Genomic DNA, 14,068 nt, shown 5'->3' with positions numbered 1-14,068 from the left:
ACAAATACATATAAAATTTAAAAATAGTGACTAGGAGGAGAAACAAACTATAATAATGTGAAAACTGATTTGCCTTTACTTTATATGTGTTTCCCTAATAACAGATTTCTACACCATTAAAGATTTAAAGAGTTTAGTATAATGAGATAAATACTATTAATATTACTTCAGTGCATCACCTTCACCAGCTGTCTATCTTACTTCAGTAGAAGAATTCACGGGATGGATATTCAGATCCTGAAAAATCTTACCATCATCCTTCCTTGCCCACATTTTCAGGTTGTGGACTTCAACTTTCATAATTTCCTCTTCCATAGGTTATGAAAGAAATTCAAAATTATTGGATTTATCCAATATCTAAAATGCAAGAGGGAGGGAGGCACTCAAAAGAATCGGGATGGTGGCTATGATTGTGTAACTTAAATCCCATCCCTTTTTTACATATGCACAACACATGTAAATAACAAACAAGGCAAAGATCAGATAGTTGCAGTCAACATACTGAGTTTTTTGACACACACACACACACACACACACACACACACACACACACACACACACAGACTTCAGATACCTGCGTCCAACATATTTGGCATGTACTTGGCTAGATGAGGCTGGAAGCTTTTTTTAAAATAAATAATCCAGCTGAGTAAAGGCAGTGACAAAGAGAATCTTATAGTGGTATCTCGGATGAGTTTGAACAGTCAGTCCCAAGGGAGAGAGATCCTCAGAGTTGTAGGTACAATCACCTTTACTTTAGACCCTTGCCCATCCCAGTTGCCCAAAGCCTACAGGAAGCAGGCTTGTGAGCTGATCCATGTGAAGATTAATGCCTCTTTAGGCATTAAGGGATGGTTCCATTGATTCTGAAAGAAGTGGTGGTTTGCCCCCTCAAGAGATCATTGCTGGATCTGGAAAACAGCTTGTCCAGCTTTCAACCTTCTGTTTTTAGGGAAGGTTGTTGAGAACATGATCAGCCTCCAGCTGCAGTGAATTATTAGATTGTTGGAATGATCAAGCATCAGTGGAGTCTCAAGTTTTTTAAAACTATGAAACCATTCCCTCTCTTTTAACTCTTCTGCCCTACCTTTCCCCCCCCCTTTCTTTTCACTTTATTTTGTGAAGAGTTTTGGAAAATTCATAAACTTACAGACCAGGATGCAGAGTACTTTGGAGTTTATTTCCAAAGGGTCTTCAGAGTAAACAGGAATGAGGCTATCACCTCACTGTAATGCTTTAAAGTTGCTGGGTCTTTTTCCTGGGATTATCTCCTTCCACAACTGCTATGTGATACCAGGAAAAGGTGATTTGCTTTAAGGTGTTGTATTCCTGCATACTCCAAACCATATTCTGCAAACCTTAGATTCTTGCTGACTTACAGTATCTATTTATATGATTATTTTAGACCAGCATTAAGGCAATGAAATTTATTTGTAGTACATATGGTTAGTAGGCACCTGCTCACTCACCTGAGAATATAACCAAGTCTCATGTTAGCCTATCACAGTGGGAAATACTATTTTTTATCTTATACATAAATGGATTAAAAATTATGACTCATTTCTTTTTAAGGGCAACACTTTATGTTTCTTAGCTGTACCTAGTAATTCTTTCCCTATATTTCTTTTACCGTCCCCCCTAATATATTTTATTGTAACTAGCCAGAAAATATTTCGTAGAAAAATCACTGACTCTATACTCCTTTCCTTTAATTATTCTTCAGGGAGCATGCAGGGATCCAGATTCAGAGCAGGTACTATAAGCTTCCAGTTCCCTGGGAACAGAGGGAGGCCTTTGACGATTTTAACTTCTAGTATTAGAAGAAAGAGACTTGATCCCCAACAGCAAAAATAATTCTGCCCATCAACCATTGGGACATGGAACCAGATTAGCTATGGAAATCAGAGTTATTCAAAACTGTCTTTCTATTTGGGCTAACATCTTTGCAAAACATTTCTTTTCCAATAACGCTCTTTTATCTTATGCTACAATTCCTATCCTATGTCTCCAGTCTTTTTCTTTAGCTCTGACATATATATGAACACACATTATACCTAGGTGTTCTTCACAATAAACAAATACGAATTCTAATTTTACAGTCCATGTATTGTTCAATTTGTAACAAGATCTATAGATCTACATTTAATGCAGAGGATATTTTTCGTTTGCTCTTCTGAAGACTTTTATCAAAAAGTCTTTATCAAAAAGAAAAATACATTTGTTAACTCCAGATATCAATGAATAGCAGTCTAGTTGAGAGGTTTTCAGATTTTTTAGTCTGGGGAATCTCTGTTAAAATAAACATTTCCCAGAACCCTTTGATCAAGAGGCAATGCTCCAATGTTAAAAAAAAATGTGTTCAAGTGATTTCCCCCCCTTTTTTGTCTCTCACAGAACCTCATTGGCTTCTCAAGTTGAAAATGTTTGATCTATTTGACTGGAGTCCTCCTAAGCACCTTGTATTTTAAAAATTAAATGGCATTTAAATTAAAAAAAAAATTAATGGCATTTACCTGACAAAATGTAACATGCTTTACAGTGTCACTATGCACCTTCTACTTCAAACAGATTCAGTTTAAATTAAGTTCGAGTGAAGTGGATCTTACCATACTAAAATTCTACTTCACTAGTAAAACAGCTGGTAAGAGATCGCTTGAAGTGGTTCTTTGCCTCCCTGGCCCCACAACAGGAAAGCAACATTTGTCCTCGTGCAGGCCACACCTAACGCCTGTTCAGAGGGACAGAAACACATGCACAAATCATATTTCAATGTAATTGCTTAAGGCTGCCATTAGCAGTGAGGAAGCAGCAATCTATGTCATGATGTTCAGCTAAAGACTTGATTAATTCGTGACAAGGGACAAATAGCCAGAACTCCACAGTCTGCAATAAGAAAAGGCAAGAATCTAATTCTCTCTTCACAGGTGCCAGAAGAATCTAAAGAATTGGACTTTCTTTTAAAAATTCTGAGACAATAAGAGAAACTGTATAATAGTTGTGGATCTGCTGCATTGTCCACTCCAGTTACACCATCCTAGAAACCAACAGGTTTTCTTTTATTCTACAGCAGGGCATTGTATTTCATATTATTACTCTGCAGCTTAAAAGGTCAGTGTAAACAATCCTGGACTTGCTCTAAGAGTAGCCAGCTATTTCTTCCACCTAAGTCAGGTTGTAAAAGGGCCACAGTTGCCCACCCCTGACCTAAGTAAAAGATAATGTGTGCTATAGCAGCAGCATCTCAAATCTCAAAGATCTGAACTCCTCTCACATAAACTGTAAAGATATAAAACATCCAATGGGTTTCTGCAAATAAGATGCCTAATTGATCTTTCAGTTTTGAATAAAGGACCTCAATCTTTTACGAAGTTATTTGAAATCAGTCTTTATTGTACGGTACAAGTTCTGTATTTTAATGACTATAGGTTCTTTGTAGCTTTTTTTTTTAATTCCCAACCCTCACATATTATGTGATGTCCTTCAGGGCAATTTTTTCCTTTCTTTACAAAAAAAGGCAATAATTCCATGTTAATATTTTTCTTTTATATCATAAGGATTTTTAATGTGTGCACATAATTCTTTCTCATCATCTTTTAAGTACAATTTTAATAGATTTTTGCAACTTTGGTGATTAATATATTTTTCTGTTTGGTATTCAGGTTCTCTTGTCAAAAGGTATTATCACTGAAATCACTTTTTGAATGACTTTTCTTAGATTATTATCTTCTAGATAATATGCCTTTATTCTTCTTTGTGTATTTTTTTAATGCTTGGTCTCATTTTTCATTATTGTTCACTGCCCAGAGTCAATTGGATTGAGACAGGCAGCTACAGAAATTAAGTAAATAGCTATTATGTTGCTAATCGTAAAATTCAAATGTGTTAATTGGAAGTTCACCATTTTCCTCACGTGACTGTATCATTAATAAAACCACACATTTTCTTGACAACAGAACAACTTTTAAAACTTTTATTTAGTTCTTCAGTTCTTTTTAAATAAAATATTTAGGCTGAGCTTCTTTTGTCAATGGGAAGGTACCAGAAAATTCTCACATTTTCCCTTCTAAAAATTTCTTTACTGTGAGTCACATTCATATTTTGAAATCTGAATGTTCCGATACCAGCAAGGCCAATTAAAATGGGTGAGATCCCAAAATAAAAACTACTTTGAGGTTTCCTATAATATAGAGTTCCTTCTTTGTAAGGGCTTGATGGGATGCTAATGTACAAATGCCTTACTTGGACTGCACTCTGGTTTACATGAGACAATTTTTTTTTCAATGCCACTCTTTCTCGTGGTATACTAATATGTGCATCTCTCTAGTTCTTGAATCAGAAGAAATAACCAGTATAATTTGTTCTAGTCTGACAGCTAAGATCTAATCTGCCTAAACAATGAGGCTTGCAAATAAATTCTTCATGGCTTTACAGTACTTAAGGACAATACAAAAGCAGTGATTAGTATATTTGCCAGGCTTTAGCTTCCCTCCCACCCAGTATTACCAGCTAAAAATAATAACCTCAGATAGGTGATGTTAGGGAGAACTCTTTTAAATAAAACGTGTTGGCTGCTAATCTGTCTTGAATCCTTGCAGGTCTAGTATTGGCAATAGTCATTACTTCTATGTTCTCTAGCAATATGAAGCATAGATATGAAAAACATGTGAGACACACATCCTAAGTACTTGTCTGAAAGAAAGGAATCCTATGTGATCATCCTCAACCTGGCAGCTCTCAATTGTGTTGATACTCCTTTGAGAACCCACAGCTAATAAGCCATACTGAGGACAGTAAAGATGTAATATGGATTGGTTCTGACTTTCAGCAATGGGTGAATCCAACCAGCTGTAGTAGTTTATCCCTAGTTAAATCATAACTTAACATAATGTATGCCCTAAGTTCAGAGGTTGGTTTCAGCAGGTTCTGACCAGTTCTGGAGAACTGGTAGTGGAAATTTTGAGTAGTTCAGAGAACCAGTAGTAAACATTCTGACTGGCCCCGCCCCCATCTGTGCTCTGCTTCCCAAGTCCCAGCTGATCAGGAGGGAATGGAGATTTTACAGTATCCTTCCCCTGCCATGCCCACCAAGCCATGTCTACCAAGCCACACCCACAGAACCAGGAGTAAAAAAATTTGAAACCCACCACTAACCTAAGTTAAAGATGTTTTCAATTTGAAAAAAATTAAGGTATTACATATTTATAAGGATACTACTGATCTTAGTTCATTAAGCAAACATCTATCTTCTTCCTTCGTATAAGAAGTTCTTAATTTAAATCTTGGATGAAAACAAACCAACTGCATTATGACTTACTGCTTGTTATATATGTATGAGGCATAGTGGCTTTGGACCTGACACAGGGCAATTTCTCTGAGGATGAAAAACTGTATCGCACAGATCAAGGCTATCTCCTCCACTTGCATCTGGGAATGAGTCCCAGACTAGAGCCCTCATGCCTAAAATTTGACTTCATAAAAGCAAGCACAGTACCTGCATTTGCTTCATGCCCGAATTCTTCCAGATGCAGCCAAGGCAGAGTGCATTGCAGTAATGGTGCCTCAGGGTGACACAGGCCTCAACTGCAGTATAAGGAGCAGCACAGAGATACAGGCAGGCATATTCAGAGTTCAGTTTCAACCTAAGTATTCCCAGCCTGGGATCTACCAGATGTGTTGGATTTCAACGTTCCCAAACAATCTGACCAAGGACACCAGGTTGTGGGGGTGGTGTTGGGGGGCTGATCTAACGATACTCAGAGCTTTTTTAAAAAATGAAATGAAAAATGAGTTATTCAAGGAAGATATTGATATAATTTTCTCCTGGGATTGAAATAACCTACTTCCTTTCTTATCCAGGTTTCAGATTTGAGAAACGGCAGGATTGTGGGTTACATCCCCAGTTATATGACCAAGAATAAATAGGGTAACGTTGATGTTCTTACCCGTAAGGCCAAATTGTCCTTACAGTGTAGGCTGATTCCACACTCATCAGTAATTTCAGAAAGATCTTCATCTTCAAACTCTTCTAGACTGATGTCATGGGTGAGCCTAGACAACACAAAGATCATACAATTATCCATCAGAGAAAACAAGCATATAAGAACTTATGAAGTTCAGTATGAAGAGAAAAAAAATAATCCTTCATATTGAATTCATCTACCTGGTCTACAAAAATATATCAAGAGGTTTTGGACTGCATGTATGTGTTCAAACAGCCATCAAGCCACTTTTATGCTTGAAAAAAAACCTGCTAATGCAGTTGGGCTTGGAACCAGGAAGAGGAGTGTGGCAAGAATATCTGCAACAAAGGAGACAGCTCACTCACAGAGCCTTGTCTTAAAAAAGCAATGTTGCCTTGCAGTGGTATCAAATGGATACCACAACTGAGCCAGAAATAAACTGTCTCAACTACTAAAACACTCAGGGACAACTTCATGAGATCAAAGGGCCATGGAAACACTTCTAGGCCGTGAAATATCTGTGATGCCTCTCTTACATCAAAACAGGTCCTATACTTGAGGCCTCTAAGAAGCAGCAAGGGTACTTATTTCTCAAAAATAAACTGCTATATAGTATTTATCTGCTCAATTTATAATATGTGCACAAGACACACATTTTGTAATTACAAAAGAAGCAGGACATGCTAAAAAGGCCATTGAATTTTGGGATCCCTAGCACCATAGATGTATGTTTTGGTTGTTGCTGTATAGCTTCATTATTTAGTCCAATTTCCTCTCAGACAGGGTCGATAGGATCAAAACACAGTTTCTTCATTCCTACATACAATATTTGATTTCAGAGTTTTTGAAAGTAAGCAATTCTTCCTGATCAACAATCATTTGTAGAAAGCAGAGATTCTTCTATCTTCCCTATAACCATAGGCTTCAGTCCATTTAAGCCGACATTAATCAGTTTCACACTATCTATAGAAAAGTATCTGCATTCATTTTTTCTACTTTAGATCTATAATGTAACACCTCCCTCAGCAGTAACTATCAGAGGAAATTGATAGTACTGCAATGTATAAGAACACTGTACTCAGTAGTGTAGGGCCGGGTTTTTTGAACAACCTCCTATGGAATTGGCAAGAAGTTATATACATAAAAGTTCCTCTCTCATCTATTTCTATCCCTATCTTTCTACATTTCTAGCTGCTTTCTACAACCCAAAAAAGTTTGAAAACCCTTAATATAGAGAAGCTTCAATTGTCCAAATGAATAGCCACCATAGCAATCAAGGAATACAACCAAATGCTTGATAGGAAATAACTTTAGAAGTCAGGCTTCTTGTGACATTTTGTGTTTTACAAGTGAAGGTCCACATAGGACTCACTGCTCTATATCGATCTAGTGCCTAAAAAGAAAATACCGTTTAAAATTGTGTAGCTATTCTTGGTCTTAAGCTGCCCCTGTCTCTGAGCAAGCTGCACTCCTCCAGATGCTACTGAGCTACAAGGCTTATAGTTAGTTAATCTGTGTTTTTGAGCCATATTAGCATTAAATTGCCAGAGCTCAGAAATACCTGAAATGCTATAGCTTTTCTACCTCTGATGCACTGCACCCCCGTGAAAAGAGAGATATAGTGTAACATGAGCAGCAGCATATCTTTCAGCAAACATGAACTTTAATTAAAACATTTAAAATGAGTTTGGCGTTTATTGCCAAAAGAGTCAAGTAAATCAAAGATCTTTTCAATAGTCAAGCAGCAGTTGATCCTGGTTCTAGAACGGTACAATTTAAATAAATTCACCCATTTATTTTTCAGGAATGAATCTATTATTTCCCTTAAAACTGGGAAGAGAGAATTCATATAGATTAGTAAAGTGGGATTTAGTGTTAAAAGAGTGAACTGTTGTGAATTTTGGTATATATGTTCCCCTCATCTAAGGTGTGAGAGAGATCACAAGTTTCCATTTCGGATTATCATCAACCCCAATGTGACACTCAAACTGGACAAGCGGTGGTTAAATTTATCTATAATTATTGAAAGGAGCCAAATTCAGAAATGAGGCTGAATCTGACAGATTGCTTGGGATTGGATACAGCAACTGGGTTTATTTAATCTAAAATTCAAGCAAAAGCTTCTAAGCTTCACATCGAAACCAAAGTTGGGGATGGGGTTAAAGTGACTTAAAAGGCTCAGTCTTATAATGAGGAACTGTAGTTCAGTGCAAATTGGTACAATCTGAATATGTGACTACAAAAGGCCACAATTCCTAGTCTACATGGTATGGTTTAGCATAGTGTTTCTCAACCTTGGTAGCTTGAAGATGGGTGGACTTCAACTCCCAGATTCTGGGAGTTGAAGTCCACCCATCTTCAAGCTACCAAGGTTGAGAAACACTGGTTTAGCATACTTTCCTCTACTTCTGCATTTAAAATAATTATTTTATAAATATTGTACAAAACAAGTAAAACTTTTCATTATAAATACTAGCCAAGATCAAGATAAAATCCAGAGCAGGTTGCAGCTCTGCAACTCACACCCTAGACACCTCATGGCATGCTCTATTGCATTTGCTAGCTGATGGAACCTGTAGTCCTACATATTTGAAAGCATCAGATTGATGCCAAGCACCTTGTATTGTACCATGTGTATTGCCCACAGAGGAAGGCAAAAGGTGGCAAGTGACATGCAAGTCAGGTCATCATTTCATAACTGACACAATTCATATACAGGTGGTTTTTGACTTACGGCCACAACTGAGCCCAAAATTTCTATTGCTAAGTGAGACAGTTCTTAAGTGAGTTTTGCCCCATTCTACAATCTTTCTTGATGTAGTTGTTAAATGAACCACTGCAGTTGTTTAATAACATGGTTGTTAAGTGAATCGGGTTTTCTCTTGACTTTGCTTGTCAGAAGGTTGCAAAAGGTGATCACATAACCCCGGGACACCGTCATAAATATGAACCAGTTGCCAGGGATACAAATTTGAGGACCCAGATTGTTGGGGGCAATATGTTGACTCTGTAACCCACTTAGAGAGGGCTGTAAAGCGGTATATAGGTCTAAGTACTATTGCTATTATGTGAACATGGGGATGTTACAATGGTTGTAAGTGTGAAAAACCTAAATCACTTTTTTCAGTGCCATTATAACTTTGAATGGTCACTAAATGAATGGTTGTAAGTCGAGGACTACATGTACTCACATAAAAGAACCAATTTGGTCCAGTGGTTAAAGTACCAGATTAGAAGCCAGGAGACTCTGTGTTCTAATCCTGCCTTTAGTATGAAAGCCGGCTGGCTGACTTTGGGCCAGTCACACTCTCTCTCAGCCCAACTCATCTTACAGGGTTGTTCTTGTGAGGAAAATAGGAGGAGAAAGGAGTCCTGTAATTCGCCACATTGAATTATTTATAAAAATAGTAAAGATAGAAAAATAAATAAATAAATCAGACATCATAATGTGACATGAAATTACATAATTGCATCATCTGTAAAATGAGGTGTGACAACATTGTCATTTTGATATTGTCATGGCTTGTATTAGTTTGAGTCAGTGCAAAATCAATAAAAGCTTGAAATGCCAAATTTTCTCATTGCATAATTTCACTCCTAAGTAGTCCGTGAAACTTAAACCTACAGCAAAAACAAAATAGATGCAAAAGCCATTGCCTTGCTTTCCATCATTGGGGAAACTATAGCCTGATTTGATATCTGAAATCAAGCAGGTTTATTTTTCCAACCTCACAAATTCTCATATTCTGGTTCAAACAGTATAGGGAAATATTCTAGTTATCCCTAACCAGCCCAAGATGCAGGCCTGAAATGTGTACAGTTTAATAATTCCTGCTCCTATTAAATGGTTGTCAAAATAATAAATGATGAATTAAAATCATTTGCTATTTTAACAGGGGATGATGGGAGTTGTATTGCAAATAATCTAAATCAAACAAGATTGAATATGCCTGCGTAGGGATTTAGAAGACAAGCAATAGGTTGGTGAGGTTCTAACAGCGAACCTGGAAAGAAAAACCACGAGAGTGATAGAGCTTCTTTCTCTGACCGCATTATAGAGTCAGGACACTTAGAATAATTCTATGAATCAATAAAAGTTTCCCTCCAATTTTTCTTTCTTTACTGTGGCTTTTAGATTAGCTAACAGAACAAGATGCAGTTGTGTTCAAATGTCCTCTATGCTTTTTGATTAAGAAATATCACTTATTTCAAATAGCATCTTGAAAAATAGAATCTGGTCTATCACTTCTGGTGAGATCTACTTGGCTCATATGGATATCAGAGATAACAAACTGAGTTCCTGTCCCAAACAAGTTCTTACTGAGTACAGAAACAACTAGCACTTTTCATAAGCAGTTACAAAAAGGGCTATTGAGTTAAAAAGAGAATGGGAAGTGTAACATTGCAGAACAATTGCTTTCCTTGCTAAGGTCAGGTGTCAGGGAAGGCAAACACAAGCAGGGAAGAAAGCAGAAATACATTGCAAGAAAGAGAGTCCCCCTTAAGTTTATATTTGACCTCTGTTACATCCAGGTACTAGGGAAGTACCAACATTTTTTTTTAAAAAAGATCTTTTTACAATTACTTTTCTTGTACCTTCTCCTTCCTGAGGTAAAAATGCCTCCATTCTAATGACAAAATACAAAATTGAGAACTAGAAGTGCCATGTCCATTTGTTTCTGCTCCTCGGTGGAGATTTAAAAAGGGTACGCTGGTCATCCATTCATAGACTATAACCGTATCTCATCAGTTTCTTCCTCAGATTACACCCAAATGCTTTTTGAAGTCCTTTAACACTCTTGCTAAATCAATACGTAGAACCATAGAAACACTGGGAAACATGGGCAGGTTTTCATATACAGAAACATATTAGATGAAACAGGACTAACGCACTGAGAAGCTTTCACAGTAGGCTCAAGCTAAAACCTTTCCTCAGCACTTTTTTACTTGATGAGAGAGGGATACTCTTCACCACCAAATTCCATACACCTTACATGAGTAATATGTATGTAAATATTAGTGAAGCTGTAATAAAACAGCTTGGTTAGATAACCAAGAAGAGGAGGGTATCACAAGTAACTTATTCATCTCAAGGGGAGTATACCTAAACAGGTAATAACAAAGATAAGAAAAGCTGGGGAACAATGGAGAATATATGCAATAATCCTCAAACATTGATTCCATTTTCTACATCAGAGAAGGCACAAGATTCAATAGATTTCTTCCATTAATAGTCATGATTTTAGGACATGATTTTACAATAGTCATGGTTTTACATGAATGGGCAAACCAAGTTTTTAAAAGCCCAGCAGAAAAGCCTTTCAAACCCCAGCAGTAATATTAATTATGGTAAATCTTTCAAACGTAGGGTTACCCCACATTCTCCCTTGTAACAGAAAAAAGTAAAGACCATTATTTCAAAATATCCCATATGTTTACCTCTGGGGTGCTTAGGAGCTGCACTCAGCATCATTAAAAAAAATACTTAAGGGATCATTTGAGGTTGCTGAGATACTGCATCCCTGCAATTGGCGAGGTGGTTTATCTATTTATGCCTTGTCTCTCGCACAACGCTCCTTCATGCATATCTTGCCATTCATCTTTGAGCACCAAGGAAGAACTATATTGACAGATAATTATTTTCATTTGGCAAATAAGGAATCCTTTCTGGAGCATAGCCATTCATGACCAAGAGGGAACTAATAGCATCTTAAATGATCCGGTCTCCTTGCTCAATCCAGACAGCAGCATTTTAGTTTCTAACATTACATATAAAGTTTGCAATCAAATTTGCACATGGGCTAAGGGCCAACGACAAATAAACTTGCCTATAGAATTCCAATGAAGACCTCTGCACTGGGATAAAAAGGAAGCCAAATTACTTTTAAATGCTATACACCCAGCTATATGAAATCTCTTGATTCTCCCATCCCACAGGCCCTCCAACAGCCAGATGATCACCTACCATTTCTCCCACTGATCCTCAATCCGGCTCTCCTCCTCTGTGCTTGACTGCATTTTACGTTCAAGCTTCATTTAAGAGGGTCCCCGTTGTAGGGGAAGGTCATAGGGCCTATTAAAGGGAAATCTCCTTCAGACAGGGGAGTTGAGCAGCGTTGCCTCTGTGCCGTCTCTCCTGTCACTGGCTTAGGAGGAACTGCTGTTTGTGCTGCACTCTGCTTCTCACAGCACAGTCTAAGGGAGCTCATTAAAAATAAATGGAATCAGCTGTCTGGATACAAAAAAAAAAAAGTCCTCTGGGTTGAGATGGTGCCAAGTCCTGCCCTCTGCTTCCCTCAGGAAGCCAGACTCCCTCCCATCAGCTGCAGTCAAGGGGAAAAAAAGGGAATCAAGTTACCCGATTAGCAGCAGGATGCTCTGCCCAATCATTCTGCCTTTGACCTTGGAATGACTCTGCCCCAATCGGGCTGCAAATGACCAGGTCCCCTTTGGGTGATGTTGTCATTTGAAGTCTAATTCAGAAAAAGTATAATTAGAGATGTAGAGAGCCGGCAGAAAGATCCAGGGCTTATTTTATCCCTGGGGTTCAGAAATCACTGCTTCAGGATTGTTATTCCAAGCCAAAAGTTTATTTTGGCTACATTATCTTGCAAATATTTTTGAATAATTCACAGGTCATCTTGTAATTCAGGAGGACAATAAATCCTACTTCTAAAGGGAAATTGTCCTAACGGCCGGCGTGCATTCACTTTCTCAACCCAGATGGGAAATTAGCTTTGTTGACTATTATTTCTATCAACCACAGACAGTACAGCAGTTGGAGTAAACAGGTTTATATTAAATGCTTATCTCAGGTGGCCAAGATTTATTTATTTTTCCCACAATATATTTCCAAATTCTGATCTTCCCATACCTGCTTGGCTGAATATCCAACAATATTGAATTTGCTGCCCATTACAGTTCCTACTCACAGGAAATGGCTGCTGTGGAAGCTATATAAAACTATTTCCATATGGTGATCAATTCATCTAATAACTACTCTTCCTGGATGGCCTGCTCATGGAGCAGCTGCCATTAAGATGCTGTTCTAAGTGGCCTTCATGTGGCAGTTGTTTCACATGAAAACATGTTCAAGAAGTTAAGTCCTAGTCTTTATTATTCTATCTATCATTGCAACTCTCAAGAGCAGTGAAATTGATTTAAGGGAAGTGCTGCAGAAAGAAATGTGTTGGTCTTATTTTTCTAAAAGAATTACCCTGTGGGGGGTGGGGGGGAAAGGGAGTGGATAAATAAGCAACTTCCATGTTGAAAGTTTGCTTCTTTCTCTTGGGAGGGGTAAGAAAAAGGTGAGTGGCAGGATGTCAATTCTGGATGACAGAGATACAGGATTAGAGCTGCTGCAAAGCATTTGAACACACAGCTTGCTTCTCAACTCTTCATGTCCAAAGCAGCTCTCAACTGCATTAAAACCAAGCAGATTACTTTATCCCCCCATGTCGGGGGATAATTCCAAAACCCAGGTGAATTTAAAGCTTTTTAAATGTTTGCTCAGATACGTTAGGACGGTCAGCACTAACAACTGTGTGTTCATTAACAAATTCTTGCTGCCTTTAATTTAAATCACAGAAGCCTGCTGGAACTATGCTATTAAAGAACTGTTCCAGAAGACATTTGGTTTTCTATAGTTGAAAAACTATAAAAGACCATATGCTTCATTCATTTCAGTAGAATGTCTGGCAATGGAACACTTAAGAGGGTCAAATTATTGAATATATTCTCTTTGAAATACCCTTACAATACAGTCTCTAAAGGTAATGAATAATTTATTTTATTTATTTTATTTATTTTTATATGCTGCCCTTCTCCGGAGACTCAGGGTGGATTACAATGTGTTAAGCAATAGCCTTCATATTTTTGTATATTTTATACAAAGTCAGCTTATTGCCCCCACAAACCGGATCCTCATTTTACCCACCTTAGAAAGGATGGAAGGCTGAGTCGACCTTGAGCCTGGTGAGAATTGAACTTGCAGTAATTGCAGGCAGCTGGATGTTAAATGCTGCCTTAGTAGGAGGCTTTAGCCTCCTACGCCACTCAGGCTGGTATAGGTATAATCATAACTAGCAGTCCAGATTGAACATGATAGT

At 37.7% G+C, this 14,068-nt stretch overlaps 1 protein-coding gene across 1 annotated transcript in view; it reads right to left on the bottom strand.

The window, feature by feature from the left end:
* Nucleotides 1-12,047, bottom strand: part of MAPK8IP1 (mitogen-activated protein kinase 8 interacting protein 1) — a 45,783-nt gene extending 33,736 nt beyond the window's left edge. The window contains exons 1-2 of the mRNA XM_070931228.1: nt 11,926-12,047; nt 5,943-6,048 (exon numbers count right to left, since the gene is read on the bottom strand). Coding sequence (XP_070787329.1) covers nt 5,943-6,048; nt 11,926-11,996 — 177 coding nt within the window. The 5' untranslated portion in view covers nt 11,997-12,047. The remainder of the gene's footprint in view (nt 1-5,942; nt 6,049-11,925) is intronic.
* Nucleotides 12,048-14,068: the final 2,021 nt, after the last annotated feature.

Source organism: Pituophis catenifer, unplaced genomic scaffold, assembly GCF_029215685.1.
Source record: "Pituophis catenifer annectens isolate HBS135680 unplaced genomic scaffold, rPitCat1.0.hap2 SCAF_1, whole genome shotgun sequence".
Classification (NCBI taxonomy): Eukaryota; Metazoa; Chordata; class Lepidosauria; order Squamata; family Colubridae; genus Pituophis; species Pituophis catenifer.
Note: the sequence above shows the minus strand (reverse complement) of the source record. Positions and strands in the feature narration are given on the sequence as shown.